General features: G+C 33.5%; 1 protein-coding gene across 3 annotated transcripts; it reads left to right on the plus strand.

The window, feature by feature from the left end:
• The first annotated feature begins 381 nt into the window (after window positions 1–381).
• Window positions 382–12,984, plus strand: LOC134855483 (uncharacterized). 3 transcript variants are annotated; one of them, XM_063872016.1, is made up of 5 exons: window positions 382–457; window positions 4,595–4,797; window positions 11,328–11,406; window positions 11,628–11,835; window positions 12,608–12,984. In XM_063872016.1, the coding sequence occupies exons 1-5, from the start codon at window positions 437–439 to the stop codon at window positions 12,703–12,705; spliced, it is 609 nt and encodes a 202-aa protein (XP_063728086.1). In that variant the 5' UTR covers window positions 382–436; the 3' UTR covers window positions 12,706–12,984. The 3 variants fall into 3 exon arrangements, with proteins under 3 accessions (XP_063728086.1, XP_063728088.1, XP_063728087.1); XM_063872018.1 differs by lacking the exon at window positions 382–457 and adding an exon at window positions 1,098–1,247 and having other exon boundaries at window positions 4,600–4,797; XM_063872017.1 differs by lacking the exon at window positions 382–457 and adding an exon at window positions 1,098–1,247 and having other exon boundaries at window positions 12,608–12,976.
• The last annotated feature ends 14,227 nt before the right edge of the window (window positions 12,985–27,211 follow it).

Consider the following 27,211-nt stretch of genomic DNA (forward strand, 5'->3'; position numbering starts at 1 on the left):
GTTGTTGAAATAAAAAAGGCGCATACAACATCATTACAGTAGTTTTTTTTTACTTAACTAGGTAATATTACGATATGTTTAACTTGATAACAAACATTTTTAACTAATTCCAGTCCGTTTGCGAAAAAAAACTTTAGAATGGTAGTTTTGTATACCTAGCCGATAAAAAGTCCTTCAGAGCGGTAGAGTTTCCTTTTTGGGTCATAAGGAGTTGAGGGAATGGCGAAACCCATTTTCCCAGTCTCTAAAAAGGTTCGTCACATAAGGACAAATGCTATAAAATTAATTGATTGCTTGAGAAAATCAGGTATTAAAAACTGCAGGTGCGACTAAATCAACGGCGCAAAAGGTTAACGAGACTATAAAACATGAGTTTAATTAAGCAGTAGTTACATTTATTTAAGCAGTGGGGCAGCACCTGAGTTTGAAATAAGGGATGGCGAAGATTCGAAAACAGGTATGTATGTAATTAAGTTGAACCAATATCAGGCATACTAGTTTCGCCAAAACCACTTTTTTCCTGGATTTTTTTCCTTTTTTAAGTTCGAGATAGCTCATCATTTTTGCATCTTTTGGCTCAATTTTTAGTGACTCATGGTACGCATTTAGCGAAAAAAACTTAATCGCTTCATCGTAAATATGAGGTAATAAGAATAAATATGAGCACCAGGACACTAAAGCTCCCTACCCCCTTCCTCATGCGCAGCTCGTCCTGTCCCCTGACCCCCCCCCGCCACCCCCAAACTCTTCAAGCTGAAAACCTATTTTAACTGATCAACCCTCATGATTGTTTCCAGAAGCTACTTTTAATCAATGCGCATCAGTTCTTGCGACGCCATAAACGGACCGAAATTAATCAAAAAGACTGAAATAACGAACTCAGAGATGATCGTAAAAATACTACAAAAATGATTTCAAAAACAGTAGGCCAAACTATTTTAGTCACCACTACAAATCATATTTTAGTGTGTTTTTGCCTTCGAGACAGGAAGTTACATGATGACTCTGAGCATTTTAATGAAAACTTTTAATCAAAATTTAATCAGAAATACCTTATCTGTTTCTAATTAATTTAAACAAAGGCTTGTAATAAAAAACAAGATTCCCAAAAAGTGTCCTCAAATAGACTGGAACCAATGAAATTTCGATCTCCGTTGCCAACAGTTCGACAATTTCGCCTAATTACCAACACAATATCAGATATAACCAGCGTTTTCCAACAAACAACTTCAAAATATTAGAAATAGGTAAGTTATTAGCCTTTAGAGTTTTGAAATTAATAAAACTAACAACATTTCCTTTTTGAATTACTAAATATCACACCTATTTCTTAGCTATTGTAACTTCCAAAACTAGTTTTTGCTTAAAATCAAAATTTAATCCAGTCTCAGATCATGTCGAAAAGCACAAACATCACACCAAACTTTCTAGTTGTTTGCACGCTTTCAAGACATTTTCTTTGCATCTCATATCGCTTCAGAAAAAAACATGTACTTTGTTTCGTTTTTTTCTGTTTACATGACATTTTAATAGTTTGAGACGCAACTTTGCGAACAACTTATAAAAATGAAAGAACTAATAAAAGAAAAGGACAAACACTATGACCTAAACTATCTGACTGCCCATCAATATATGTAAAAATGTTTTTCTTAAATTGAACAAGAGTGAGCTATTTGATTGCAATTTTTTTCCTTCTTTCCAGAACTGCATTAAAAAAAGGAAAAACAACTTTGCAACAAAATAGCTTTCGCTTATTGTTGCAACTTTTGTAACGAAAGTGACGGAATATTTGTGCTCGGTTGGGTTTTTTTCTTCAGACAATTTTCGACTTTTTAACTAGCCTTTTTTGACGATTTTTTTAAACATTCGAAAGTTTTTGTTGTCTTAAGCTTGAATTTGAAAAGATATTTCACCTGTGATTTTTTTTCCTAAAGTTATAGGGTTTACAGATAATCATTTTGGCCATTTTGACCAATTTGGGACAATTAACGCTAGATATATTTCGCTCTATTAGCGTGTAAGCGAGATTTAATCCGTCTTAGAAATGGTTCCAAATTGGTTCAAAGAAGCTGATATGCGATATTTGATTTGCTAATAGAAGCAAAATCTATCATTTTCTACTTAATATGGCGTGAGGCGGGATGTTCTTACAAAAAATCTCATTTGTAAAAAACAAATTTAAACTTTTATTTCGTTTTTTTTTTACAATTAAATGTTTCACGTTATTTCTGCTCCATAGAAAGGCAGTCGGAATATTCAGGACTTTAACTTGATAAGAGCAGCCATGTTGTTCCGACTTTCCTAACGAAAGTAACGGAAAATTTGCGCTCGGGTGGGTTTCTTTTTCTTCAGACACATTTCGACTTTTAAACTAACCAATTTTGTCAGATTTTTATTTTATCATTCGAAAAGTATTGTTGTCCTGAGGTTAAATTTGAAAAAATATTTTACCTCTGATTCTTTTTTGTAAAATTATGGGGGTTTTAAAAATGCCTTTTTGGCCAATTTAGGATAATTAACGCGCGATTTATTTCGCGCTATTAACTCGTAAGCGGAGGTTTAAACCGTCCTAGAAATCGTTCCAAACTGGTTAAAAGAAGGCTGTTTTTCATAATTCCATTTCATATTTCCATTTTATAAATGCTCCATAGACTTTAAAAGGCAGTCGGACAATCAGGGTTTTGCCCTGATACGAGGAGTCTTGTTCAATTTAGAACTGGCATGAGTCATGTTAGTACAAGGCTTGATCAGAAAACTGGATATCAAAATAAAATATATATGCTATAGCATTTTACGATTGTTATAGGATATACACTTTATATGATGTATGATATAAACTGAAAACTTCGAAAAGAAGTTCTACTATGAAAAAAAAACTATTATTTTGAAACTATTATTTTTTGAAACTATTAGTTTGAAAATTGAAACTAATTTGAAGAAAAAACCAACACCGTGCCTAGATATTCCATTCGTTATTTTGAATGCAGAACAAAAACTCCTTGACAAGCAAATCAAGAAAACAAAAAAAGAGTGAAAAAACAAGGAAACAGGCCATTTCAAAATCAGTGAAAATTTTATCGGAGATAATTTTATCCGAATCACTAGATACAATGTTTAGGCGTCCAAGCTTTAAATCAAAACAACCCGATTATAATTTTGCTGTGAAATAATATACTTAAAACTAAACGCAACATCCCAAATTGACCTTTAGTTGCAACCATTTGACTATAATTATTTTTCCGCCTTCTAAATTGCAGGACAATCACGAAAAAGCTTTTCATTTAGCATTATTGAAGTCCTCCAAAAAAGCTCGAATAGTAATCTAATTTTTGAGAAATTAGCATAAGCTTTATTGACATTTTCTTCTTAAAAAATGATTTCACTTATTTTACTTCTCTCAGACTTTGCTAGCATTACAATGGAACCTGTTAGAAATTCTACCGATAATTGATAACATTAAAATTTCTATTTCAAACGACCGAAAACATTAGATTAACCTGTAGTATTCTTTTGTAAATACATATTGAAAACCTGGATTTATTTTGTGCCTAATCATTCTCGATATATTTTTATGTTCTGTATCAAAAAACAGTTTCATCTGGACTCTTATCGCTGTGCAAATCAGTACTGCTGCAGTGATTTTTCAGTAAAACTCCAGAGTTGCATTAGTCTACGTTCAATTCTACTTCAAAAAATCTTAAATCTCATCAGAGTGTTAAAGTCAGAGGTAATTCTGGCATTATAAAAACAAAACTTGGACCATCGATGGACCAGTTCTAACTTTTTGATATACTCAAATTTATAATAATTTTGAATAAAAAAACTGAGAAAAAAAGAAAGCCGACTAAGATTTTAAACTTTACAACCCTGTACGTGTCACTATGAGAGCACCCTTGTTACCTCGAGACTGTACCTGGCTAATATCCAGTCTTTTGTGTACACTATAGCTCATCAGATGGATCTTTTTAACCGGTACCCACTTTCCAAAAAAGGGGACTTCGTTACAAGGTACAAATTTCGCACATGCTTAGCCGTTGAATATTTTCAGTATAGGGCTGGTGATTTAATATTAGGTACCAATCATAGGGGAGGGGGGGCTAGTTAAAGAGATCTGCTCAGATCTGATAAAAGTGTACAAATAAAAAAAATTCTAATTGAAAATTTAAAAAAAATCGCTGACCTAAAATATCCTTATTTGCGGTAACTTTCGTAGCAAAAGGGTTTTCTTTTATAATACGCTGAAACATTGATGGCGAAAACTTATTGATCATTGATCAACTACTTCAAGAAAAACACTTTTGAAAATATGAACATGGACAGAGTAAATTTTATTGACATACCTTACTTTTTTTATTCTAAACAGAGCTGTAAAAGCGATGGGCCTCTGCGATATCAACTCGCAATACTTCTTCCAGTTCTAATTTCAATCGAAAGTTCAGTTTTTGCTAAATTTAATCATTTGGGCGCATCAAATCCAGATGACTCTTGTCTTCCTAGAAAAAAATACCTCAATTTAGGTTTAATTTTTATGTGAACACTCCGTTTTGAATTAATTTTCTTCAAATAATTTTTCTTAAATTGTTTTCACGTGCAGTGCAGTTACAACTTGATACCACGTCACTCATTTAAAATGAACCCATCGAAGAGTCAGCCGATTAAATCGGCTCGTTTCTCCTCAACAACAGCTGTCGTCCCCTCACCCCTCTCAACTGCAGTGGTAATGCTGCTCTCACTTCAGATGATGTTTATTCTTCAGGGGGGAAGTGACGCCAGTCCCTACAATCTTGCCAATTACAGGTGGGCGTAATCATTTTCCTTGAATGCTAATAGGTTCGAGCCAAAGTAGAGCCGGTTTATTTCCAACACCAGCACCACCTCCCCCCCCCCCCCCCCCCACCTATTTCAAAATGTCTTCCTTCATAGTTATTTTACATGCTATTATGTCTGAATGCGTGATATTACGATGCAAGTTATGAAGCACAAAAGAGAGCACAACGGATAGTTTGTTCACCATGCCCAGTTTCAGTGCAATTTGCCCTTTTAAGATTATTTTTAACAACCGTCTTTTAAATGTGGTGGTGTAGTGTAGAGGTCATGTCATGATCCGATAACACGTCTATTTTACCGTTTTAATGTATTACGTAATGTCGTATGACTATCAAGGTCAACGCTACAGTTATAGTGAAATGTACAAGCAGCCAGTGGCTGCGTGTACAGTATTGAAATAAAGTTGTTTGTTTTACATTTTACCTTAAACTTGAGTTATAAAGCAGTGCTCACTCGTAATTCAAATACAGATTCGGCCTATCGTGGTTTGGACGTCTTTTGGCCGCCTCATCACAGGAAGCCCCAGTATCGTGGGAAGAATGGATCCAGAAATTCCAGCTAATAGTTATTGCTAAGGAAGAAATCGATAATGAAGACCTATTGCAAGACTATGTGTTGCCCCATAATCCTTATCCGACATTGGAAGAGCCAATTGGAACGGAGGACCAACAGGCGAGAGCACAGCGCGAGGCGAGAAATACAGCGGCAATAACAGCATGGCGTGATAAAGAACACCGGCGGGCTGAAGGCGAACGCAAGACATTCAAAGGATCGACCCGGGGTGACACGGATAAACGATTCGAATGGAATTTTTTTTTCATTGGGGAAATAAGGACAGAGATTTTTGAATCAGTAACATCAGTACCGAATCATTGTAGACAAGACTTTCAATTAATTGTGGAACCTATCAACAGACACTTACTAAATTTATTAAGAAAAACGAAGAGATGAAGAAGCAACTGTGCATGGAAACAATGAGTCCGGGGGAGTCGTTAACTTTTTTTGTAGTTCGACTGAGGGATGAACTCAAGTACAAAATGTTTAGTGGAGTATTGCCACGATTTCTAAAGAATCGATTTAATGGACCGAACGAAAAATTCAGATCATATAATTTGGGTCAAGGTGAAATTTACGCCGAATGAGAACAGGTTAACGGTGTTAAGAACCAGGTGCTGGACAAATGTCACATCTGTGGAAATCCCTCGAAACTAATTCAGGGATTACTGTAAAGCAAAGAACGTAAATTGCAATAAAAGCAGTTGCTAGGGCATTTCGCTAGGTTTTGTAAGAAAAATTCAGTGAATCAAGTGGACGGTACATACGAGTTTAAACGGTACGAAACAAAAGTTATTCATACATTTGAACAACAACACCAAGAAGAGTTTGGCATTTTAGTATCAACACGGTTATGGACAAGAGGGCAGAGAAAATAGGAAAACGCTTGAAATCGAAATGGGACGCAAGCGTTGGCGGATAAAACTTCAGATCGATTTTGCGAGCCCGGTATCTTTCATCTCGCCCCGGTATCGTCATCTCGCAAACAAAAACCTTAAGTTAAAAATATGAGATAAATTTCATGCTTATGTATCGGTACCCGCGGAGATTAGAAATATTTACTAAAATGCGACAGACGGCGTGATTAGAATAATTGGAAGAATACTTGTGGATATTGAATTGGAAGGCTGATTAACAAAAAAAGCCGAGTTTTATATCACAGAGAGAGCTCTGGGCAGCGAAATTTATCGGAAGAAAATAGCAGGGTCCGTTAACGAAGTGGGAACGGACAGCACCCTGGATTCAGTCGGAGAATACTCACTGGTTAAACGTAAGTATATCAAAGTTATACTGAAAGAGTTCAAAGAACTAATTGATTGAAAAAGGGGCATTGAACAATTGCGAAGTTAGAAAAAATTTTCACAAGCCGTTACGTCTAGTTCAGGTTAAGGGGAAAAGAATGCCAGAACATGTAATACAAAAAATTGAAGAGCTATGAATGGGTTATGGGTTGCTTCAAGAAAGTCATATTGTAAAATTAGGTAAATGCACTGAAGACTGTTTTTCTTACCCTGGTATAAACGACAAAACGAGACCGTTTGGTCAATTTAGTTTTAATTTACATGTTGACTAATACGCAAATCTACCAAAATCGATACCAGATGCCCAACTTGAACAAACTGTTCGATAGTGTGGCCTCACCCATTAGTGGTAATATCTCGGATATGATTTGGTTCTCAAAAATCGATTTAAAGTATGCGTAGTCACAAATGGCGCTGAGTGAGGCAACCAGTCGGCAAGGTAATCTTCAGATAGTTGCGGGTAATAGTTCAAGGGAATGTATAGGTTCAAAACCGAATTTTACCGGATTCTACGGGTTAGGAGATATGCCTTATGAGTTTCAAATGGTTATGTAGTCCATGGTGGGCTATTTACCGGGGGCTCGGCGGAACGTAATTGGCGGGAATTGAGGAAACTGTTGCACATAATGAACGAAAGAAACATGCAGCTGTAAAATGGAGTAATTGCAGTATTTTGAAAAAGGAGGTTGAATGGTTGGGATTTAACTATCTACTAAAGGTACAGTAACGGTGGAAAAAAAGTTGAGTCGATATTCAAAATGAAAACAAAAACAGGAAAAATTTCAGATATAAGGACATTGATTGGCTCAATGAACAAATTTGTCAAGTTTAATCAAAACTTGGCGGCTCAACGGAAACTCTCCGCGACCTAAGGAAAAAGCACTCAAGATTTGATTGGGGAGGGAACCTTGACAAAACAATTGGAATCATGAAAAACATAGTAAAAGAGATTGTATGAATCATCATTTTGACGTACAATAAAAATTACGGGCTGAATGTGATGCCTCAAAAAAGGGTTAAGGGCTGCCCTAGGACAATTCCAACCCGACGGATGGAAGCCTAATTCAGACGCCTCCCGTTTTTTGAATGAGTTGAAATGCAATTTTAATGAGCTAGAATTGTTAGCTGATGTTTGGGCAGTGATTCACTATCAGAACTTTTATGGGGTATCATTCAAAATAACTACTGATCATAGAGCATTGTTATCTTGTTTGTCAGAGCAAAAGAATTCGAAAACAACACAAAAAAGATCACTTTGATAGTTTGACCGATTACTCCTACTTGATTATGATATCGAACATATCACGGTTAAGAACAAGGGGTTGGTCGATTACATTTCTCGCCACCCAGTCGTGGAAGCCTCGAAAATTTCACAATTGGATAATACGTTCGTCGTTGCGCCAGTTAGTGCAGTTAGTCGGTTATTTGCACCGGCATCAAATGAATACGTTAAAAATAGTTTATCTGCAAAAGAAGTCTGAACCACAAATTCGTGATCAGAAAGATTGTGCAGCGAAGAAACTCATCGACGCGTTCAAAAATTGTCATTTGCTGAGAGTTTGTGCTAGAAATCACTACCAAACAGAATGATTGTAACAATTGCCATTTGGTTAATCCTTTGGAAATGGCCGAGAATTCAATTTACAGTTTAGTAAATACCCGAGGTCGAACACCAGAAAAATCCCATTCAATTTTGTTCATGGAATGAATTCATCTCGACAGCCTTCGACTCTTCTCGCATAATACCGGCGGAATTATTTCCGTCACTTCTATTCGATTGGCCGGAGTTTTTTTTGTTCATTTCAATCTTAAATAAAGCCGATGAGATCCTAAAATTCCTTATTGATGCTTTATTAGTAAAAGATTACACGGCGATTCAGAGTCTTGGAGCCTAACTTTGCCATTACGCTTCCAAATTTTCAACTTCTAATGGCATCTTGTTTATGGAAGATAAAATGTTGATTCCGCCTCAGCAACGAGCGCCTATTATGTCACGATTACACAATGGCCATGCGGTTCTGTGTAGAATGTGGGGATGTAGCTACTTCTGCTGGCCACGCATGAATTGTCAGATCCAACTGACCGCGTCAATTTGCAAGTAGTTCGTTAAATCTGGTAAGAATTTCGGTTCGGTAAGTGCATTAACTCCGGTAATTGCAGTAAATCCGGTAGGAACCCGGTCTGTAATACTCAGTACTAAAATTGCGAAATTAGATCTGACAGAAGAACCTAATTAAGTACAACAAGTTGATTTCTTGGGCTCATTGACTCAGACCTAGGCTGCAAATAAATATTTACTGATAACAACAGCGGCGGCGGTAATAAAGGAATTCAAAATTTTTTTTATAAAGCTCCATGCACTACCGTGGGTGATAAGGAATGATCAATGCTCGGGATTTGTGGCTATGTCGATTAAAAATTTTCTACACAAAATAATACGCAACTGATTTTATCGCCGAGGGTATGCATCGGACCACGGGTCTATTGGAATGTATGTTTGTATTCTTTGGGAAAGTCTTAAGGCTTACTCTTTTCAGAAACAAAAACCAAGTTTAAAATTCGCTCTAATTGAAATTCTTTGAAACATTAGAACAACATACACCACTCAATGGGATGTCCACCGTTTGAAGTGTACCTTGATCGTACGCCAAACATAACTTGGCACTCGATCACACGTACTGCACTGGTTTACAAATTGACTTGGAAAAAAAAGTTGTTTTCCCTAGATCGCAAGAAGAAGATGTTCCGCGCGAAAGTAATGAAAGAAAACGGGATACCAGACAATGAATCGAGAATGGGGAAAAATTGCTAAAATCTAATCTCTCGATATGTTTAAGTACTCAGTCAGATGGAAAGCGAATACTGGAGTCGGAGCTCTTAAAAAACCCAATAGCTAAGAATGGTGGCAAACAGGACTGGGATGCTCGAAGAACTGCAGCACTTGTCTAATCAGAGGAGTCAACTGGGGAGTCGCTCGAGAAGTAGTTCCAACTGAGAACCCGATAATTTTTGATAGCTCATTGGAGGGACTTATGTCTACCGAGAGCCCGGTAGCAAATCACCCAATTCCATTAGTGACAACAATGAGTCGTCCGAAGGATCAACCTTTGGCATCAGAGAGTCTAGCCGACGAGGTTAAACCAGATGTGATGACAAACGGGCTACAAGTGATTCCGTCGCACCCCGACTAATGGCACAAATGTACTATACTCCAGCTCAGAGGATAGCAGCGCGATACAGATGGAGACAACTGTGCTTCCAAATAACCCTGTGGTGGTGTCAGTAGCGGAGGAAGGTGGTGGAGATAAGGAAGATACTAAATAGCCCGAGTCACAGGAGATTGATACGCAGGAATCCCAATCCACAAGGCGTGAAATGTCGTCACCAAGGTCTATGCCGATGGAAGTCAAGGTGGAGGGAGTGAGTACAACTTCGCTGAAAACTTTTATAGGCTGAAAAAGAAACCGGAATGTGACAACTGAAAGCAGTCACTCGCCATAAAACACGGCCTTCACGAGGGAGGAAACTGCCAAGTTTTTTGGGTGAAAGGCTGTTCAAAAGTTTAATTGCCACCGGTGCAGGCCAGGTGAACGTTGTTGGCGCTGCTCGGAATACCTCTGACAAAGAGCCCGGTGAGCCGTTAAAATCTACATCGATCGTGAGACCTATGACACTAGAAGAACGCATGGATTCTGCTCAACTAGGAACGCCTGTGGTTATACGAGACCTCGATATTAACTGACTCGTGGAATAAGCCTTTCAGCAAAAAGAGCATACGCTGTGTCTGTCAGCGGCAGATGAAAAATTTGCTAAAAAGGGAATTATGCCAAAGGCAATGATGCAGGGAACGGCGGACGTTGTCAACGTTAGCGGCGACTCGAGTGGCCCTTTTGCAACGGATGACTTGGGCTTTGCCGACCAATTGTCAGCCAGAAGCATGACGGAAGACGACCACCGTGAAATTTTAGAGGAACTCGATAATTTTTGAACCTATCCAAGAACGGGAAGAAAAGGGGCATATGTGTCCGGTAGTTATGAAACAGAACTGACAAATTTCATAGTTTAGATTGACTAAGGTCAATTAGATATATTATTTTTTACTAGGTATTGTTTTTACAGGGGGAATGTAGTGTAGAGGTCATGTCGTGATCCAATAACACATCTATATTATTATTTTAGGGTATCACGTAACGTCTTATGGCTATCAAAGTCAACGTAATAAATATAGTGAAATGTACGTACAGCCAGTGGCTGTGTGTACCGCATTGAAATAAAAGTGTTTCTTGTACTTTTAAAAAAATTTTTATCTTAAACTTGAGTTATGAAGTAGTGCTCTTGCATACTTCAGCAGGGGGTTGGAAAAGAGCCGTAGAGTCGAACAAAATCGTGAGCCTCAAACCATTTTTTTGATAATTAATGAAGCAATTACTTGTCGATTGTGTATAATTACACTTATTGTAATCCTGCTCCTAACTTTTTTTAGATACCTGTGTTATCAACTTTAATACTACAAAAATATATAAAATTGCGGAAATGATTCATTCGTTATCCAAATTTCACGGTTTCGGAATCATTTTTCCAAATTGTTCTTAAGTGATTATTTCATAAAAAAGTTTAAGTTATTAAATTTTGTTCTCATTTAAGAAATTCGGGCAAAAGGTCATCTCTACCCTCAAATCAGCTGTCCACTCTCTCATTTCCTATCACGGAAGATATACCGGAGGTAAGCATAAATACTATACCAGCAAGTAGAAAACAGTTGAGTTATCGCCACATATGCACTTAGGTGAAGCCTAAAATACTTGTTTGAATTTAAACCCGCTGCCTAGTTCTCAAAGTTATCAGAAACATATTTACTTCCTTCTCAAAGTTCATTAGGGTTGTCTTTTTAATGTTAACAGTTTAAACTTTCAAACTAAACTATCCCCACTCAAATTTTTTCAGTGGTACGATTTGATGGATCTTCCCTCCATATCTGATGGGGAGTTTGAGAACACACATCTCTTCGAATCATCGCAGCCACAACAGTCTTCTAACTCAGGACTGGTTTACTTTCCTCCAACACTTCTGGAAAACAACAAAAGAGAACGACTTCAAGGGTTGAGCAAAATTTTGGAGTCATTTGAACATCAAATGACTCGTAGCTCATCGAGTGAGTGAAATAAAAAATCACGTTTAAAACCATCCAAAATGGTTCACATTGATAAATTATGCAAACAATAGGACAACATTTAGTGAATTCAGAGTGCTATCTGTTCGTTCTCGTTTTGGATTTTTGATTTTTTTTTGAGAAAGAATCTGTAATGTAGTGCAAAAAACTCGCAACACATTCATTCTACACGAAAACTGGTTTGAACTATTTCCCCCCTTCGAACTATTTTCAGATATCCAATTTTGGCTGACGGACCCTAAAATTTTTCGGCGCCAATATATACTATTTTTAAGGGGGGAGCGCGCGCCGAAAAAACGCGACTTTTTGGTAAAACTTTCTCAAAAAGTGCCTAAAATCGCCTTTTGGGCATGTTTTTTTAAGTTCTGCCTGCGGCGCAGAAATTTTGGCCACAATAGGGAAAATTTAGTGCTTTGGGAGAGGTCTGAAACCGATTTGGTCCACCTAAAAAAAGGTCGACAAAAATTCGAATTCTTTTCGGATTCTATTCTATTTCGCATTATATAAGAAATAACGATATCGCACCTAAAGACGATAGTAACGGGCTGTGCCTAGAAATTTCAAAATGTATTTTACAAAAGCATATTTTTTCCCCGGTTGTATTGATTTAAGGTGTCAGTTTTAACCAGTTCCTGTATAATCATACATAGGAACCTTGGAACTTAAAAATTAAAAAAAAAACGAAATTTATGAAAATAAAAAGGTTGACAAACCTAAGAAAAAAAAATATAATTTTAACAGTTATGATTCATAGAATCCAGTGGGCCGTCCAACAAGAGAAGTGGCGTCAGCTGCATGTGGAAATCCTCGTGCAGTAATTTCGACACACCCTTGGGACCTCTGAACCAATAAGAGAATTGCGGAGAGAAATAAAGCCAGTTCAGTCGCAATAAAAAACGAAAACTACCAAAAAGACCAACAAGAGGACAAATTATCAAAACATATTTCTTAAAGATGGTAAAAAGATACGAAAATCAGACAAACGCAAAATTGTCGACAATGCGAAAGAAACCCTTTGTTTGATTAACGTTGCCAAGCTTGATTATTTTCTTCGAGAGAAGGCTTAAAAAGTGTCAGACAAATGTAACTCTGATTTGATGCTGCATTTGAAAAATAATTTTTAATCTATGTTTTTTTTTATAAAACCTAAAAGTGGCCGAAGAATCGTTCATTTCAACTGAAAAAAAAAAGAAATTTTAAATTTTAATTTTAGTTCCACTGGCAATTTTTTGATTTTTTTTGGAATTGACTTCTAAGTTGCTTGAAAAAACTTTTTGTTCAAAATCGGATTTTTTAGGGCTTTATCCGCATCCAAGTTTGACCATAAGTGAACGAGTATATCTTATTTCTATAAAAGTTTTGTGACAAATGCAGTTGAATATGTAGGTCAATTTTAGTTTTTTTAGAAAGATTTACAATGGATTGTAATCGTGACATTTTCCAGGAGATTGCTGATTTGACTTTTAAAATAGATCATTTTTGAAACTTTTACAGTTTGATTTTTATGTATAGTTGCTTCAAAAGTTTCTTAAAATCAGTTGTAACAAAAATAATCTCTTATTTTGCTAAAGTTCTGGCGCACCCAAACTTTAATTTATTATGGCTAAAATTATCAATGGCAAGAAAAAGTGTTGTCATTTTTTGGATTCAATTGAACAAAAAAAAGTACCAGAAAACAAAAGTTTCCTTGAGATATCTTCAAAATAAGTGAAATTATCACGCGATAGCTGAAAAATGACTCAGCCGAATTATTCATCAATTTTTACTAATCGAACGATTCATCAAGAGTTTTTCTTTTACTTTAGAGGATAAGACACACAAGAATATGAATCAAGAACAAATTTTATTTGTGATAAATTAAGAAAAACATTTGAACTGACTCCAAAATTGCGAGAATTTTATCTCAATCAATCTCATTAGCGAAAAGCAATAGCCAATTCCCATTACGAGGCCGAACTCTGCCTTGGATAGGCGCACAACTTTGCGCCTGTATGTTCCTGGATTCCAGAGACAAGTCTTAAAGCATGTTAAAATTTTGTCAGTACGGTCAAAGTAAAGTAAAGAACAAAAAAACAAAGGGAGCGTCCTTGTTGCAGAATCCGCTAGCAATTCACAAAATGCACAGTTTGGTCTCGTTTGCGCCAACTTCACTTAACTGCCATTTATCGATTGTAGTGATATTTGGCATATTTTCTGTTTGAAAACCAAAAGTTAAAAAATTTGGATTTCTGGTTTTCAATAACAGGAACCAGAGGACCTGTCAACAAGAAATTGGGCCCCTGTAGATGGAAGTCCTGTATGTGGAATAATATTGCAGTAATATTGACTCACTCTCACCGAAACGGAACCACAAAGAGAAATATCGTCACGTCAATCGCAACTAAAGCAAAAACAACAGAAAAATCAGAGGAAACCAGCAAAGCTTATTTCTAAAATTCAAAAAAGACAAAAAGAACAGTTACTAGAAAAGAAGAAAAAAAATCAAAGAGCTTTTTTGTTTAATTTAAACGCTCTTAAGCGTGATGCTTTATTTTGAGAGCATACAATTGTTTCGAGATCATTTTGGTTTATCTCCCAAGCTAAATCTGTTTTGTTGTTGCAATTGAAGATTTTTTTAAACTGAGGACAAGTAACGGGTGAAAAAATTGTTCCTTTAAATCAAAAAATGAAAAAAAAAATTAAGAAAACACTTGATTTCGATAGTTTTGCTTTTCAGGCGATTTTTTGAAATATAATTTCGTAGTAAGAAACGGAACTGGAAAATTCTTGTTCTCATGTGGGATTACTATGCATTATACTAAATGCGCTATCAACGTAGTTAACTGATCACTTAGTATTTTGAATGTTTTAACCATGCTGATGAAAACGTAAAATGAATTACTATCCTGCACACAAAATTTTTTCAAGTTGAAATCAGGTGAGCATTATGGTCCATATCATTTCCTTGCACGATCCAAATTGTCATTTGAATTGACATTTGAATTGACTCCAAAACTGGGAGAGTCTACTTTCAATCATTCCTAATAGATAACATTAATAGCCAGTTTCTCAATTTTAATTAACTGTCATCTATCTATTAAATTGAACTTCAGCATCTTTTCTGTTTGAAAACCAATAGTTAAAAATATGGAATTTTGGAGTTTCAATCACAGAGACCAGAGGGCTTTTCAACAAGATAATTGGCCCTTGTATATGGAAATCTTGTAAATGCAAACGTGCTGTAGTGATGTTGACCAACGAAACCACAAAGAGAAAAATGGTCAGGTCAATTCCAAACTAAAAGCAAAACAACAGAAAGTTAACAGGAAACCAGCAATGTTTTTTATTCCAAAATTTAGAAAAGACAAAAAAACAGTTGTTAGAAAAGAGGAAGAAAATTGATCGAAAAAGCTTTTTGTTGAATTTAAACACTTGTAAGCTTGAATTTTTATTTGGAAAGCATAAAATTGCATCGAAAACATAAAATTTTATCTCTTAAGCTGAAATTAATTCCATTTTGATGCTGCAATTGAGGGTTTTTCTTAAATTTTAGGACAACTAATGGGTCAAAAACCTAATCTTTAAGTCCAATGTTGAAAAAAAATTTTAGTTTGTTTGAATCACTGGTAATTTAATTTTCCGATGTTACAAAAAAACTCGACTTGGATAGATTTTTTTCCTTGACCAGTTTCTGAAAAATAGTTTTACAGTCAGAATTGAATCTGGGACATTCCTGTTCTCATACAGGAGTACTATGCATTGTACTTAAAGCGCTATCACCCGGTTGGCCTCCATACTAAAAAATGCTTATCATACATTTCCATACAAAAAAATTTTGAATGGTTTCTATGGAAAAAATAGCTTATCAGATGATTTCAATTTTTTAAAATTGTATAATAAACATTTTTTTCATTGAATTTTTTATTCAGGAAAATCTTTTCAAAAAGTTGTCTGGCAAGTTTAAATGAGTTTATTTCGCTTTCTGATTAATTTAGATCAAATTGGCCCCCATTTTTCTTCTTTTTTTGATGTTTATCATAAGATTTCAATTCTATGAAAATGGTATGGTAATCATTTTTTCGAAAAACAAATTTTTTGTTCAAAAAATTTTCAAAAAAATATTTAGGAAGCTCAAATGGGCACGTTGGGCTGGGCAAAGGTTTAGTTTTTGCCTCATTTCATTTTTTTGTTTTGCTCATTCAGAAACTGAGTTTTATGCAGAATTTGTCCGTTAAAAAGTTTTTTTTTCATACCATTCCATTGAACGGAAAAAATCATTATCATACAATTCCATTGAATGGTAAGAATGCCTATCATACGATTTCATTGTGTGAAAAAAATACTTATCATGGGATTTTCATACGATTTTTTGATTCAAACCAAAAATTATCTAGCCGTATTCAAAAAGTTACATTTTTGTTATATGTTTCCACATAAAAATGTTCTTACCTTAGGTGGCAAATATCATAAAATGCGGTTTATCTGCGTGGTAACTGCCAGTTACACTCTGGGTTTTCTTATGACAAAAAGTCCAGGGTTAGTATTTCGCATGAAACACAAAATTTCAAAACAAACAAAACTGTTTTTTGGTATTTTCATTGTATGGAAAAGACGCCTATTGAAATATTTCATAGTGTGGAAAAATGCTTATCAAGCTTTCTTTAAGTATGTTTTTTTTGGTCCATGAAATAGTACGATCAGCATTTTTTTCATAATATGAAACGGTACGATAAGCACTTATTGTCAATCCGGTTAGCGACAGAGTTTTTTTATACAAGGAAACTGTCTGAAATAGTTTTTTTTTTCATACATTTTTGGCAGTGAAAAACACAAAAAAAAATGTTTGTTCCAAAAATTTTGTTCCATCCGAAACAAACTAATCAAGAGCTTTTTGTCACAAAAAACACCGAGTGTAGCTAGCAGCTGGTATGCAGATAAACTACATATTATGCTATTAGCCTAAGTTAATATTAATGATTGGTCAAATTAATCCCCAGACGACTCATTATTCGATACAACATAATTGTAACGGTGCAAATTTCCAGGTTATACAATTTTTTTTTTGAAAAATTTCTGAAACCAGCTAAAGAGCAGCCGAAATTAGGCGTTTTGGCCTTATAGCCAACTTAGGCGCAGTCTGGCCATAGTTTTTGCTTAATATTGGACCAAGCAAAGGGTTTGCTTGGTTAAAAATCCAAAAATCCGAAATATTTTCCCACTCGGCATTGCTTTCAAGAATTTTTTAGAGTTTTTTTTAAATCTTTTAAAAACTCTGAAATAATTCTGGTTAAACTAAGTTGAAATCAAGCATATAAAATCATAAAAGGGAGTTTTAATGGTTATTAATTATATAATAAATTAGTATAAACTCTAGAAGGATAAACTTTAGGCTTCAGTGACTCAAAGGTACAATGAAACTGTAACCAAAGCTATGAACTTTTTGACAAGTTTTTCACAAACTGGAGAGATTGAATTTCGTTTTGAAGATCTGCAGTTTGACGACAAGTATTTTAGTTTAGATTTGCCAGACACAAAGATAAATGACAAAAAATTTTTGATTAGTCCATTTTGGAAAAAGTTTGCATGCGAAGCATAAATTGTATCGATGCTGTCAAAAAGAAAAGGAGGCTTTTAAAATTTAAATCCCTTCTGTCAAAATTTTTGCTCTACATAAGCAAGGTGAAGTGTCCAAGAGAAGAAGCCACCCAATCCCCCCAACATCACTAACAAACAGCACAAATTGCAGTTACGCCTTGAAAAGGGTACTAAACATTTGAAAGATGAATATATAATTTCTAAAAAATGATTTTCTAAATCTGCTCTCACCCGGTTGGATTTTTTTTTGAAAGTAACTCCATTCAGCTACTCCATTTTAGCAACGAAGTCAACCTTACGTTCGGCTCTAAAAGTTAATATCAACAGTTTTGCACAAAATTATGTACAAAAAAAACTTTGTATGAGGCTAGAATTTTTTTTTTAAATTTGCATGTTTATCTTAGCATATGAAAACACACACACAAAAGAAAGCTGTTTTGTTGATTAAAAAAAAACACTTAATTGTGAGTTTGGATTTTTTGGGTGGAAAACTGGACTATCAAACTGTACTACCTGATAAACACAAAATGTCAATTTTTGCAATAACTGAGCTCAGAATCAGGTATGCAAACAACATCTGGATTAGAAAACCTTACCTCACGCTGGTTTTTTTTTTCTATGGAAAAATACATTTTGTACACTTTTCTTACAAGAAATTGTATACTAGGCATTTTTCATAGCCAAAGTTGTTTTCATGCAACCAATTTTCCCACCATTATGTTTTGTTTGAGATAAACTAATCTTAAAAAATTATGGAAAAAAATTCGATTAAAAAAAAACTTGTCATAAAAAATTTCTTCCGTGAAAAACTTATTACGACCATTTTTCCATAGGTTGGATTAGAAAATTGTAAATTAGGCTTTTTTCTTGTCCAGGAGGGCAGGCGGTGGCTGTTGATATCTTTTGATTTATGCAGTTCCAGAGGTCAATAGTTTCTATGCCACCTCGTACTGCAACTGCACGGTCTAACCTATTTTCCCTGTTTGTTACTTGCAACGGTATGGTGGTAGTTTGAGAGATCAGCAAGCTTCGAGACGAGGCCGAATTTTTGGGTGAAGACGAGTTAATTAGCTCGATTTCTTTTGCAGATATATTGGATAGTAAAAAAAATTGTCAGAAAAACTCGGCCCTCCAAACCAATCTGATTGAAAAATTGTTTAAATTTTTGTAAAAGTTATATAATATAGAAATTTTAACTATAGAAGTAGGAGTGCGACTCAGCAAACAAAATGTCTACAACTTTTATTATTTTTTTATAAGTTATTCGGAACATTGAGCAAATTTGAACTTTAATACGTAAGTGGAGGTTCATTTGGATGTCTATCACAAGAAAAATTTCACAGGAAAATTCAGGAAGAATGTAAAATAATAGAATTTCAACGCAGCTGGAACAAGGTTAGAAAATATTTTTTAATCATTGTTCTCGATGCGTTCAAGTTTTAACATATTCTTGGTTTTTTAAAATTAGATCCTTCAGTTGATAGACGCTGAAATGAAGCTCCAGTTAGAGTAACGAAGCTCCAGTTAGATTATTAAACCGAATAATATTCAACAAAATGCAAAAATTTCGATAGAAAAAAAAATATTTAAAACCTGCAAGTGACAGTTATTACATAATTTCAGCATGTAAAGAGGTTTTCTGATATCAATCACGTTTTAAAATTTTTAAAGGTCCAATTAACTTTCCAAATCGGATGCAAGTTTATCAAAAAAGGTTGAAGGAAAAACTTATTGTTAACAAAATTTTCAACCTGCCATCATAAAGTTCTGGTTGTTGAAATGTTACTTATTTTGCATTTTTTCTCTAACTTATGTGCATTTTGAAGGTGTTTGATTTCATGTTGAAATTTAAACGTTAATAATATCTGAGAGGCGGATTGTTTCAAGCTTAAAATTGCATAAAATTGAAATGAGACAGGCTATTTGGCCAATGTTCACCCTTAAACAATTCAAATTTATTATGATTCGATTTTGGCGGTCCAAAGCTCATAGTTCATTGCACGAAGGTAACGCCATTTATTTCTGTGGTTATGATTACCCCAGAGTTAAAATTGTAAGAATTTCCAAATGCAGCAAGATGATTGGTCAAATTAATCCCCAGACGACTCATTATTCGATACAACATAATGGTAACGATGCAAATAACCAGGTTAAACAAAAATGTCTGGAACCAGCTTAAGAGCAGCCGGAATTAGGCGCTTTGGCCTCATAACCAGCTTAGGCGCAGTCTGGCCATAGTTTTTGCTTAACGTTGCACCAAGTAAAGAGTTTGTCAGACTCAACAAAGTTTTTTTTAATTAAAAATCCCAAAACCCGAAATTTTTTCCCACTCAGCATTGCTTTCAAGAAATACTTAGAGTTTTTTTTAATTCAGTTAAAATTTCTGAAAAAATTCTATTTAAATAAAGTTGTAAGAAAGCATATAAAATCACAAAAGGCAGTTGTAATGGTTTTTAATTAAATAATAATTAAGTATAAACTCTAGAAGGATAAACTTTAGGCTTTAGGGACTCAAAGGTACAATGAAACTGTAACGAAAGTTATGAACTTTTTGACAAGTTTTTCACAAGCTGGAGAAATTGAATTTCGTTTTGAAGATCTGCAGTTTAAGGATAAATATTTTAGTTCAAATTTGCCAAACACAAAGTAAAATGACAAAATATTTTTTGATGAGTCCATTTTGGAAAAAGTTTGCATGCGAAGCATAAATTGTATCGATGCTGTCAAAAAAAAGAAGGCTTTTTAAATTTAAATCCCTTCTGTCCAAATTTTTGCTCTACATAAGCAAGGTGAAGTGTCCAAGAGAAGTAGCCAGCCAATCCCCCCAACATCACTAACAAACAGCATAAATTGCAGTTACGCCTTGAAAAGGGTACAAAACATTTGAAAGATGAATATATGCATTTTAAAAAAAGATTTTCCAAATCTGCTCTCACCCGGTTGTTTTTTTTTCAAAAGAACTCTATTTAGCTACTCCCTTTTAGCAACGAAGTCAGCCTTACGTTCGGATCTAAAAGTTAAATGGCCATTAAAATTAGCTTTTGATTACAAACAAAATTTTCAAGCTCATTCGCTTAAAAAACTTTTTCAGGAGTATCAAAAAATAGGAAGCCACTGACTTTTTCGAATGAGAAAACTTTACTTATCGTTAGTTTTTTATTTTCGTCACAGAAACATAAACACCCACCACTTTTTTGCACTACTTCTTGGTCGAAGTTTAGCTTTTTATTGCATAAATTTTCCAGATCAGCTCTCTTGTTTTTTCTTACTCATTTCTTTTCTGCTCCAAGAAACTGCACATTTGATTTTATTGTTGATACCAGGACGTTTATGGTATGGTAGATTTTTTTTCAAAAGAGCAGAAAGATATTTTCCAATTCATGTACTTACTATTAAATTATTTTTAAAAAAATCGTTACCAGAATCAATAATTATAGGAATGAGATTTGATCCAGACCCTGTTCTTTTGTTTTTTCTATCAAAGGAATGAAACTTTGTTTTAATTAGAACACAAAGTTATCGTTGGAAAAAAATACCTTGAATGAACATAGGAAAAATTAAATGATTTCAAAACCTCCATTAATTTGATTTAGTTTTCTTAAACTGTCAACAATTGACAATTTTTCTAAGAATCAGGAATATAATCGGGCGGTTGAGTTTTTTTTATAAACAAAACTTGGCATCTTAGAAAAAATTTCGAAAAAAACTTTAGCAGAAAAAGAGCAAAACTAAAAAAATTCTACAACGTCGGGGTTGCACGCAAGGTTGCTCCTTTTTAGTTGTATCTAGTCGAGGTTTTGACAATTCTCTGTGTAAAGAAAACCGCAAAAAAATCGCATGACAATATAAAATTTAAAAAAAAATAATGCAAGGCTTAATTCAGAAACAATTTTTCAGGCATAGGTCAATTTCTCAGACAGAAATTATATCCCAATTACAACAATTTGTACGCGTACTTATGGAAATAATGCCAACTTATATAGTTTATTTCTGTCTGAAATAATTTATGTATATCTTCGTTTATCACAATAAATTGTAAAGTTAAAAGCACTCACGACAAAAAATGGTCTTCAAGTGTGAAAAGAATGGGTTACAAATAGATCAAAATCAAAAAGCCTATGTATAATCATCAAGTTTGTTAACTAAGAATTTTTCGATTATGTAGAAAAAAATTTATCAAACAATAAAATTAACCTATCTTAATTGCAAGAATTCTCAAGGGCCAGAATGCTAGAATGCTCAAGGGACAGATTCAGAATGCTCAAGGGCACCAATATTTATCCAAAACACAAAAAATCAAATTGGCTCCTTTGATCCATTTTTGCATGTAGTTTTGAACTTTTGCTGAAGTGAAACATAATCTTTGTTTCAAAAACAAACTTTTAATTTTGTGATTTAAATTTTGCCAAAAATCCTCATCATCTAAGTTTGGTAAAGGTTTTTTGTTCAGACGAGCTTTGGATATTAAAAAATTAACATTAACATTTTGTCTATCAGAATAATTATAAACGCTCTATCAGCTCAAATGTAAAGATGGTAAAAAAAACTTTTAACCGGCAAATTTTAGTAATCTTTCTAGTAATCTTAAAAACAATCTTAAAATAAAAGTTGATAAAATTTAAATGAGACAGACTATTTGGCCGAGGGAATCTCCTTAACAATTCAATTTTTAGGTGGATTTGAACTTAAATTCAGATTCTAAATTCAAATTTAAATCAAAATCAAATTTTAATTTTAAATAAGAACAAGTGCTGTTTCGCTTTATTTTTTGAAAATAGTTTTTTTTTTCAAATGCGAAACTATTGTAATTAATTGTTTGCTTAACTTAGATTAAAAGGTTCAGATTTTTCAGAAAAATTTACAAATTTAATATTTTATTTGAATAAGTCGACATTTTTAATAGTTATATTTATCCGATGTTTTACGCATCTCTCTGAGAAGTGCAAAAATTTGATTAGAAAAATTGATTGAAATGACGCATGACCTACCTTGGGAACAAATTTGCATTGACACTTTTTTTCCAGTCATAAACCAACAACGCCTGAACTTTGAAAATTGCACTGAAAAATTTTCTAAAACCGCCCGTGCAATTCATTTATGATTGTGTAAGATTTTCGCGATGAACCGTTTAGTTAAAGCCAAAATGTTGCATTGTTTTTGGTCAAAAAAATGTGATCGGAATATGTTAGCATCAGTTTCTCAATTGTAAGAAACTGTGTATAGTTTTACGGCTTAACATGCAATTACTCAATTGTGTACCAGAACTTTTTTGATTTAAAGCGCTACTTTTGAGCGTTAGACTTGCTTGACGTCACAAAATTTGGCAACATTTGGATTTCAACAACACTAAATATCAAAGAAAAACTAGGAATACTCTTGAAAATGATTCAAATTTGCATGCAATTTTGATTTTTCCACATTTTTCAGACAAATAAGTTGTCTCAAAAACCAGCTTTTGGACAGCAAAAGTTTTCAAACAGATCACTTCAAACTTGACCTTCATGGTGCTAGAGTTTTTGTTCCAGAAATAAATATCAATATACTCTTGATCTTCTTTGTTTATTCATTTTCAAATAACAAAAGTTGAACTTGTAGGATCAAAAATTAAAAATTAACAAGTGCAATCACAAAATTCTAAAGTTTATACAAAAAGCTAATTTTGCAATGTTCTGGAAAAATTTATTCGTGCATTGAAGTTTTATATATGATGATGAAAACGTAACGCGATTATTCAATGGGTTGGGTTATCACACACTCGAAGTTATTGAAAAATCAGAGAAGGCAGGCTCACTAGTCAAATAATTCCCTAATATATTTTAAATTCTGATACGATTTGATGTTGACCGTCCATTCTTTGTCAGAAAAAAATCAATCGAAACATAATCAAGACCAGCTAAACAGCAGTCAAAACTCGGGGCTTTGCCCTCATGTACGAGCAGTCCTGCAAGAGTTATTGCTAGCTGTTGGAAAAATCGAAGCTTTTGTAAAAGTCGATAATGATTTTCAAAATGAAATAAATCTTAATAGCCGAAAAAAAGTTTAAGGCATTATTGAACCCTCCGAGAGAAAAGAAAATTTCCCAGAGAGTATTTTTTATTTAAAACTTTTATTGTTTAATTTAAACAGAGTCAAACTCATATGGTATCAATTGGTAATCTTTAAATAGTTAATTTCCTAAGATGCAAAAATATAGTATTTGCCAAATATTTCACTTTTTCTTCAAAAAGTGAGAGACTTATCTATTCAAAAGACTGCTTTTAAGATTAATTATATTTTTAAACATCCTTTTGATGAAACCATTTAAAAACTATTGCCCGCAAAACTTAATCTTTCAGATGAAATTTATGTCCAAAATTTCTTGAAAACGTCGAAATTGCTTGGAAATTTCTATCACGTAGAAATTATTGCTATTTTTCTCAAATTCTGTTCTTGCATTTATCAATGTATGGAAAAATGAAATTACAAAAATATTTAATTGAAACTGTCGAATAATCTGAATCTAAAACCTTAAAAAGAAAATTTTTTATTACGAGCACGATAAACAAAAATTTTCAAACAAACTTTGCTGCAAATAATAGCGCCAATTTGGTACATTTTTTCTAAAAACTTTAAAAAGATCAATTTTATTTTATTGTAAGTGTGTTAGATTTGTTGCAAAAATAAGTTTTTACATCAATTGGGGTGTTTTTTAATTATAAAAACCACCGCAAATTGATCTGCTCATTTTCATTGGATTAGGTTTCAACTCTTGCTCTAATTTAAAAAAATCATTTTACTTACAACCATGAAGGTACTTAATCAATTATATATTTGCTACTTAAGAAAGAAAAAAATTTGTTTCAAAGAAAAAATGTGTTAAATTAATTAATAAATAATAAATAAATAAGCAAATACTATCATCAGAATGTTTTATCTTACTGAGTTATAACCTAAACAGACAAAGTAATAGTTCAAACTTAGTTTAATAATAAACTTTATCTCTAAATTTTGAGAAATTTAATTGTTCATAAAGAGTATTTTTAATTAGGTTTGTTTTGACACCTTTTTGGACGATCAATTGAGTGAAATTCCGTCGTCAAAACCTGCAATTACGAAAATTGATTTTTTGCATTCATTATCTACAAAAATTTATGCTGAAAAATTTTTAAGAATCAGATTTGAAAACGTTTGCACGCAAAAATTAAATTTTCAGATAGAATTTTTGTCTCGAAATTGTTTTAAACATCAAAACTACATCAGAATTTCTGTGAAATAGACAATATTTTTAAATTTTTCTGTCGGTCCAATCTTTTGCAATTCTGGGTGTATAAATATTGATGACCAATTAAGAAAAAAAAATCGTAAACAAGCGAATGACTAAATCAAAGAGCTTAGAAGAAAAAATGTTTGTCCAACCAAAAAATCAAAAAAAAGTTCATTTAGAATGAAATTAAAACTTTTTGGCTACTACTGTATCGCCAATTTGATACAGTTTGTCTAAAAAATAGGATTTTTTTGACACAAAAAACTGAAACAGATCGAAATTATGTTACCTTTTTATTTGTTTGATTTAATGTTAATTTATCAATTGAGGTGCATTTTTTTAATGAAAGCCTATTTGAATGGTAAACTGTTCATTTGGGGCCGATTATTTTTCAATGCTGCTTTTTCTCCAAATTCTATAACCATCAAATATTAACTGTCAATATACCTATTCAATTAATTTTTGCTTTGTTGAAATAAATAAACGTTGAATTCAAAGAAACAAAAATTTAGATGAAACAAACTGAGAGAAAGCGCATAAATTCATAGAATTTTTAATTTTCAAAATTGTGAGATCAAAGTATTTTTATTGGTTAGAGTTTATGTCTTTACTGAGTTATATTCTTAACAGACATTTGTTGGTTTTATCTCGTTCAAGTTTATAGTTCAACAAAGAATTAACAAGACTGCCTTCAACAAGACTGCTTTGAAAAGCAAGATTTTTTTGACATCACTTTTTGCTAATATTTAAGCTAAAATATTTTTTTTGCGAATCCATTTTGAAAAGGTTTGCAAGCAAAGCCTAATTTTTCAAATGGAGCTTTTGTCTCAAAAATGTTTAAAACATCAAATTTCAAAAAAAGTTCTGTCAAGTATCAAAAAAATTTTGAAAAATTTTTCAGTCTGTGTAAATCTTTGCATTTCTCGGTGTATGAAGAATTGAAAAAAAAGTATTTGATAAAATCAATAAAAAAAAGCAAATGAACTAAACCAAAAAACATTTTGCAGAAAATTTTTTTATCTGACAAGAAAACATTTTGGCTGTACAATTTGCCTAGACAGCCGGGTTTTCCACTCAAAAAAATCCAAATACATCAAAATAATTTTATTCTGCTAGTTATTTGATTTGTTGTTCCAAAAAAAACTAATTATATCAGTTTTTTGTACAAAAAACTGGATATTGAACCACTATCATTTGATTTTTTGAACGCTTAAGTTTATAAAAACTTCTTACACTCAAGAAAAGAAACTAACCTGCCATTATAAAGTTATAGGGTTTTTAAAATAAGTGTTGTTGCATTGTCTCGTCAATTTTAAGCGCACTTTGAAGATTTCATATATGTTGCCAAAAACTTAGCGCAATTTCTTTCTGTGACGGGTTCTACCTTCAAAATTTCCTAAAACTCAGGTTAATTAGCCAAGGCTACCCCCTTAACGACTCAACTTTTGATTAGATTTGTATTTGATGGTTCAAAGTTCTTCGTTTAACGCAAAAATGTAACGCTTTTTTTACCTGTGGTGAAATTTATCCCACACTCAGAACTGTTTAAATTCAAATGTAGCAAAATGATTGGTCAAAATATTTTGCATACGATTCAAGTTCTGGTATGGTTTAACTTTGACAGTGCAAAGTCTTGATTTAATCAACAACTTTTACAAAAAAAAGAATCGGACCCGTTAAGAAGCAGTTAGAATTCGGGGATACGAGCATTCTGCCACAGTGTTTGCAAATGCTGGGCAATTTGGAAAAATTTTAAATATTCTCATGAATATAACTCTCAAATGCTGATAAAAAAATTCCAAAAAGCATTGCCTTCAAGTTATAAAAAGACCTAACTTTTGGTTGGATATCATACAAAAATAACAGGGTTTTATTCAGGTTATTGTAGAATCCAGGGACTTTTTTGCTCCAGTTTCTAACAATTCTTTTCAAACAAATTTTACGTTTCCAACGTAATTAATTTTTTTACTAGGATTAGGTGAACAGGTTAAATTTTAGAATGAAAAAAAAACAAGTTTTATCTGAAATAAATCGACAAAAAACATATGGAACCAAACAAGTGAGTTGTAATGGTTGATAGTTTTACCCTCTATTGGTAACTGTCCTAGGAGACATACAAAACATATGATAACTTTAGGCTTTTACCTCTAATTCTGAGGGACTCAAACGTTCAAACAGGCTGGGGTTAAAATTGAGAGCCTTTTTGAAACGATGTTTAGCTGAAAACAGTGAAATTCGTGTTTAAGATCTGCAGTTATACGATTATAAACTTCGCACAAATTTTTCAAACACAGCCATTATTCCAATTAAAACCTTATCGAAATCTTTGAAATCTCTCGTAGTAACGACAGTTTCGCAAGCAGCCTCGTTTATTAAGACCTTCCTGAATTTTGATCTGTTCATTTTCTGTTAAGTTCAAAGGAACCTATTTAACTGAGGTTTTGCTATCTTAAAATAAACAAGACTGCTCGTATCAGGGTAAGCCCTGAATGTCCCGACTGTCTTTTAAGGTTTATCGAGCACGTTTATGGTCGAAAGTGG

Source organism: Symsagittifera roscoffensis, chromosome 10 (genome assembly GCF_963678635.1).
Source record: "Symsagittifera roscoffensis chromosome 10, txSymRosc1.1, whole genome shotgun sequence".
Lineage (NCBI taxonomy): Eukaryota > Metazoa > Xenacoelomorpha > Acoela > Convolutidae > Symsagittifera > Symsagittifera roscoffensis.